This window comes from Apaloderma vittatum, unplaced genomic scaffold (genome assembly GCF_000703405.1).
Source record: "Apaloderma vittatum isolate BGI_N311 unplaced genomic scaffold, ASM70340v1 scaffold13586, whole genome shotgun sequence".
Lineage (NCBI taxonomy): Eukaryota > Metazoa > Chordata > Aves > Trogoniformes > Trogonidae > Apaloderma > Apaloderma vittatum.
This window is the reverse complement of record NW_009722341.1, coordinates 449-7,332: the sequence shown is the minus strand read 5'-3', so window position 1 is coordinate 7,332 and position 6,884 is coordinate 449. Positions and strand designations below refer to the sequence as shown.

Sequence of the window (6,884 nt, the reverse complement as noted above, 5' to 3'; positions counted from 1 at the left end):
TCAGAGAAGAAACTGTGTGAAATAGATTGGCTGATTTTTAAATTTTTTTAAATACTAGATGAACAGTGCTGCCTGTAACACAGGAGAGGGTGCATTTCTTTTTATTAGCATGACATACAAACAGCTTTTAAAGATCCATTTGGGTTTTTTTCCTCCATTCTTAGTAGTTGGCTTTGGGGATCAGTGAGCAATAGTAGGGGAACAGCTATCTATTTCAACACTTACTTCTTGTATGTGTGTTTTTGTTAACCCAATGGGTATTTAAAAAAAAAAAAACACCAACACATTATTTGGAGCAGTAATAAAAGGTGAAAGCTGCAGCCTCTGACAGGTATGTGGAGGGTATTGTAACTACAGACAAGAGCTCCATCTGTGAAAGTGGTTTTCTTCATAGACATTTATTGACTAAAGTTAAATATTTGGCAGGTGAATTTCAAACATCTTTTTGTTTTGTAACAGGAAAAAAAACGTGCGGAATAGTCTGTAACATCATATTTTAAAAAAGTGAGTAGTAACAGACGTTGGGGGGGGGAGGGAAATAAACCAACATCTGGAAATAATAAAGGATGCTGAAAAACCTCATTGCTAATGAGAAAGGGAAACAGGCTGCAAAATGTGCTCTTTACTGTAAACAACATTTGTACTTACGTACATTCCCACTTCCTGTTTTCTTTTTCCACTGGCACATCTGGGTGGTTTGCGATTTGCCCCTTCAGCCTGGCTGCCCTCGTGCCGGAGCGCTCGGCGTCCGAACTCGCCATCATTTTCGCCCAGCCCCGCACCGTGCCCCGGCATCATCCCTGCAGCCCCTGCGGAAAGGAAGGCTTTCTCTGCCCACACTCTGCAGGTGGTTTTTTTTTTCTCTCTCTGGCTGTCGCTTATCTCTTGTAAATGCCGGAGGAGTTTTTAATGGCAGCCTCGGAGGCTGCTGTTTGCCAGCTTGGCCCCGCGGTCCTGGCTGTCGCAGACAAAAGCTGTGCTCCAAGTTAGCATCACGTAAGCTGCTGTTAACAAATGAAGCTTGTTCAGGTGAAGCCAGTTCTGAAAACTGTGAAGCTTCCCGATGTAGAAATAATCGGTGTATACTGAAATAATCAGTGCATACTGCTGAAGGAGCAGTGCCGGCAGCCAGAGGGAAAGGAGGGTGTGGAACGGGAGGAAAAAATGATGACCAAGTCAGAGAGCAAAAAGCTGTGATTTTTCTTTCCATTGCTACGCTTTATTTTGATGAAGTGATCGTGTGGGTGAAGGATACGCTGGTGAATGTGTGTGTCTGAGCTACCATAGTCATTTGTAACTTGTTTGCTCCTTTCTCTCTCCGCCGCCTCTGTAAGTGGCGAGGAGAGTGCTTATAAAATAACTAGCATAGTGCAAATATTTTTACTGAACAAAAAGGTCGAGAGTTCAAAAAATAATGAAGGACCAGAGTCCTCCTCCATTGCAAGCTCTTGTTTGCTCAGCCGCAGAGCGGGCAGGCTGTGCCACGGTTTATGGCGCTTTCTTAACGGCTGTAAACTGGCCAAGAAATAATGGGGAAATGGTAAAAATAATGACTGCTAGTGCAAGATTTCACTTGGCTGAACTTAGTCGCATCTCTAGATGTTCTCTATATGCTACAGATAAAAGAATGGCTTTTGTGGCTACATGATTCCATGCTGTAGTGTCGTGCAGTTAATAAATGGCCTAACTATGTCTGTCTGTGCATGAAATTGCCGTTATCTAACCTTAATTAACCGAGTAACGTATGTGCAGGTGGTTTTGTCTGTGTGAACTGCCTTCCTTGTGCTTTCAGGCAAATGTGAATATGTTCTGACATAACAAGAACATCTTTTTATCAAATGAGTGATGTTTGTATGTGCCCTGTGGTGCTGCTTCATTGTGCTCGATAGCAATTTATTAGTTGTTTCTCCATCGGTCAGGAGCACTGGGGAGGGTAAACTTTGGGGTCAACATACCCTTCGTAAGGATGCAGTGGGTATTTACATTTCAGTGCATGATTTAGAGATCAATTATTTACTGGTTGTAATCCTGCTCTGAGGACATCTAGCTGAGCTCTTTACCAAAGATACTTTGTTTGATTAAGTTTACTAATTGGTTTAAAGACCTGTGCTTTTTCCAGGCCACCAGCCCGTTCAGTGCTCAGCACACCTGTATGTTGTTACTTGGCCTTCACTTGTGTTTTGCCAGCATTTTACCACCAGTGGATGCTTGTAGTCTCCCCTTCTGCAGGGATGTGTCACTCATCCTTAGGGCTAACTTTCTTGTTTGTAGGTCTAATGCTTTTCCACTCCCCTCCTCTAGCATGTCCAGACTCTAAGAGTGTAAGTCAGGGATGGGAAGCGATTCCTGCCCAGGTCTGAAAGGCATCTGGGACCAGTTTATGCATGCTGGTCCTGGCAGGAGGCACCTCAGGTAGCAGTGTGGAGTGGGTGAGAAGTCAAAGGCCAGTTCTGGTGGACACAAGATGCTCACTGCTGCCTCTCACCTGGGGGTGCTCATGCAATTGCCCTCTTGCCTGTGTCCATCGCAAGAGGAGAACGTCTGCCTCGGAGAGACCTCAGGAACTGGCTGCTCATAGCATATGTTAATCTTGGTGTGCTGGTTTTGCCCTGCTGGCTGTAGTATGTGTATCTTTGCCATCAGCACTGAGTTGCTACAGCTTTTCAACAAAAAGAATAAATCCCTCTCACTCTCCTAATCTTGTGTTTGGAAATAGCTGCGCTATTCTTAGTAAAGTGCTGTTATGTTTAATGGGGTGAAGGAGGGCAAACCACCTGGAGCAGATGCTGAGTATGGAAAATCTCCCTCCGTATTCCAAGCTACATGTAGAAGGCGTTACAGAAGCGTTATACAAGTGGTCCTGTACCTCTGGGGGACTTTCTGCTCTCTCTGATCGAGAGGCTGCACACATCAGATTCTCTGAAGAGCCCATAAAGCTTAGCTCTCCCTTGGATCTCAAACCCAGGAAAGCAGCAGGGATTCGTGGGCATTATATCTGTTTCTACATGGCTATATCAGATTACACACCTAAACCACAAAGTACATGGGGTTTGTGCACTGCATGCAAACTTGAGCTTTTTGTGGTTTGAATTTTAAGACGGCTTTTTTTGTTTGCTTTTTTTTTGTCTTTCAAGAGAATTGATTTCTGCTCATGTCTGTTGTTTCTTTGTAGATGGTTTGCAGGTGATACGTGTGCAAGTGCCTCAGGTTTCTCCTACAAGATGTGTTCTACGAATCCAGCAAATTGGGTCACCTTCGACGATGAGCCACTCTTTCAGTCACCTCAGAAATCGGTTGATACTCAGAGCAGTTGTAAAGCAAATGGCCTTAAGCTCAATCTGTCTAGCGTGCATGAGTCTTCAAGTAGATCATCTTCCACGGGCAGCACTCCACTCTCATCTCCTGTAGTTGACTTCTACCTCAGTCCTGGACCTCCCAGCAACTCTCCACTTACTACGCCTACAAGAGACTACCCAGGAAGTCCTTGCATCCCAAAGCCTGGGATTCACATCCTGTATCCCATCCCTGAATGGCCATCGAACGTTAACCTTATTCCATCACCTGAGACTTCCTCACCCTTAACCTCACAGAAACCAATCAGCCTTCCTTCAAACACCTCACCTAATGACCACCCAGGTAAGACTTCGGTCTCCAGATCGACAGATGAAGGCAGCCCTTGTCCACCAGGAAGCTGCGAGGAGTCGGGAGAGTTGTCGTCAGCACCAGGGTGCTTCCCGTACTTCCAGAGCGAGTATGCTTTTTCCAGTCCTTTTTGGAAGGAAGGATGCTCGCTCAGTGCATCACCAACTAATGTTAGCACACAAAGGAAGGACAGAGTGCTTGACAGGAGTGCCTGCCATTCTAAAGAAACTTGCCATGATCAGAAAAGCCTTAACCAGGGCTCCTTCAGCTACATCTGCGAGAGGCTTGAACACCTGCAGGCTGACAGCTGTGATGCCACAGGCAGCCTGCCTGTCTCCAGTGCTCACATGTGGCACAAACTCTCCCCCGCTGTCCCCCGTGGCCTCTTCAGGAGCCGGAAGGTGGATGGGTGGCCATTCATGCTGAGGATTCCTGAAAAGAAGAACGTGATGTCGTCTCGGCAATGGGGCCCTATTTACCTTAGCGTCCTAGCCGGAGGTGTACTGCAGATGTATTATGAAAAGGGCCTGGAGAAACCTTTCAAGGAGTTCCAGCTGCAGCCACACTGCAAGCTGTCTGAACCTAAGTTAGAGAGCTATAATGTCTCGGGAAAAATCCATACCGTGAAGATTGAGTGTGTGTCTTACACAGAGAAAAGGAAGTATCATCCCAAAGTTGAAGTGATCCATGAGCCAGAGGTTGAGCAGATGTTAAAGCTGGGCACCACAGATTATAACGACTTCACTGATTTCCTCGTAACAGTTGAGGAAGAGCTTATGAAACTTCCTACTGTTCCTAGACAAAAGAGGAATTATGAAGAGCAAGAAATGACTCTGGAAGTAGTGGATAACTTCTGGGGGAAAGTCACTAAGGCAGAAGGAAAACTTGTAGAAAGTGCGGTCATCACGCATATTTACTGCTTGTGTTTTGTGAATGGAAATGCCAACTGCTTTCTAACCCTGAATGACCTGGAGCTCCAGAGAAGGGATGAGCGTTACTTCGAGAAGGAGGAGGAGAAGAAATGGATCGATATCCTTGATTGCCATTTCCATAACTGTGTCAAAGCACAGGAATTCGAGCAATCGCGGATAATTAAGTTTACTCCCCCAGATGCCTGTAGGCTGGAACTGATGCGTTTCAGGACACAGTATAATGGGCAAGACCTTCCCTTTTCTGTGAGGGCTGCGGTGGTGGTTCAGGGGGCATACGTTGAACTTCAGGCTTTTATAAACATGTCTTCAGCTGCTCTGATCCCAACGCGAGTACCCTCTGTGAAATACTGTGAAAACGTTATGATACACTTTCCTGTTCCCACGCAGTGGATCAAAGCGCTTTGGACCATGAACCTCCAAAGACAGAAGTCCCTAAAAGCAAAAATGAACAGGAGAGCTTGCCTTGGGGCTTTACACGAGGTCGAATCAGATCCTGTAATACAAGTCTCGGTTGGAACAGCAAAATACGAGAGTGCCTACAGGGCTGTTGTGTGGAAGATAGACAGGCTTCCAGATAAAAACACAAGTAAATAATTTGTATTATAAATTGATGGGCGTGGGTGCACATCTTCACTGCTCTTACGCTTGTGTACCTCCAACAGTTTCCACAGTGATATTGGTAGAAGCTAGAGTAGTCATTTAGGAAAAAGAGAGTATAGCCTCATCTATCTATCTATCTATCTATCTATCTATCTGTATATCTATCCATCTATCTCTATAACATTTTCCTAGTTGATGGAGCCAGATAGATTACTGTTGGCATCGTGGAAGTGAATCTTATCATTCTTGAGTAAACCTCAAGTCTGTAGTAAGAAAGAGGGAAAGGTTTATGCTTCACGTGCACCAGGTGGGCAGTGGTGGGCTGGGAAGCAGATACCAATAGGTGAAATGATTTGTCCACCCAGTATCACACAGTTAATACAACAGGTGGTGTTGCACTCATTAGATCTTGGCTTTCCAGCAACATTTAAGAAACGGTAGGTATGACGCGTAATTGGAAGGTACTGTGGTCAGACTTGCTGTAGGAAGTTGACTGTGCTTCTGCAACGACAAATCTCTGTCACCTCTTTTATGGGTTTGTGCACTGAGATTGTACGTTCGTGGCAATTACTGCACTGACAAAAAGTTCCTCCCATTTTATTCCCGGTTCTTTCTGGTGGAGGTACCTCACTAGAAGCTTGCAGTGGTAAAACCAGCCGAGTTTATAGTTGTGCATGTGGAAGTCATTGACTTCCCGCTAAATAAAATAGTTAATTTACCTTAATTTAATGGAGAGAATAATGACGTTTTGGACAAGGAAAATATAAATATATGGTTTTAAAATTCCAATTTTCAGTCAAAGTACCAGGTTAATAGCCCTATATAATACTTTTCTAAAGGTACTATAGGACTTTTCTAAATTGTTGGGGAACACAGTTCTGTAGAATGAAGGCATTTGATCCTTTGCTTGGATATGCATAACCTGTATTTGAGGCTTTGGGAATCTGTGTAAGACATGGGCATCTATTAAAGCATTTTGCCTAACACATCTGTAAAATCTATACTTTTAATAAGAAGGGGGTGGGTGTGCGCTATTAAGAAATGAATTGGCCTAGTCCTGTCATATCCTAAATGGACTAACTACCACTTTAAAATATCCAGAAAAGATTAATCTTAATTCCTGATTTCAGGGATGCTACTACTAAGTTGGCATATCCACTCCCAGATTCTGACAGGTAGTTGTGTGTGCAGGTGAGAGTTAACATTCAAAACTATTATTAAAAAAAAAAGCGCAAAGGCAAAAAACCTCTTGAGGGTATTTTTTTCCTCATTTTTAAGTACTTGTATGTTACATATAATCTGACCTGTTGTTTAGGTAATAATGACATTTTTATTTTTTAATAGAGTTTGATATTTGATATTTGAATTCTGATTGATATTTCAGTGTCAGAAGTAACAGATTGGCAGAAAAACTGAGGCAGGAGCAAATAAAAGGGGAACATTATCCTGAGCCTGTGTATGAACTAGATGGCTTTTGGTGTTGAAACAGCATTTGAAAGCATCCTACGTCAACATGCAAATGTGGCAGCTGTGAGAGTATGAGTTACAGCATGGCTACTGCCAGATGAGAGCTAGTGTTTTACTAATGATGCTGCATGAAAATAACAGTCCTTTTTGTGTGCAGACTGGGTCTTGCTTGGCTGATAAATTCTCTTAAACCTTGAGCAATCATGCCTTTCAGTTTCCCCCAGCCACGGGAGGAGCAGCACA

At 43.9% G+C, this 6,884-nt stretch overlaps 1 protein-coding gene across 1 annotated transcript; it reads left to right on the top strand.

Annotated features, from left to right (window-relative positions):
- Positions 1-3,221: 3,221 nt before the first annotated feature.
- Positions 3,222-5,160, top strand: STON1 (stonin 1; the record flags this gene model as incomplete). The annotated part of the gene is made up of 1 exon (XM_009871744.1): positions 3,222-5,160. A coding segment is annotated over exon 1 (1,939 nt), but the record flags the coding sequence as incomplete, so codon positions are not given.
- Positions 5,161-6,884: the final 1,724 nt, after the last annotated feature.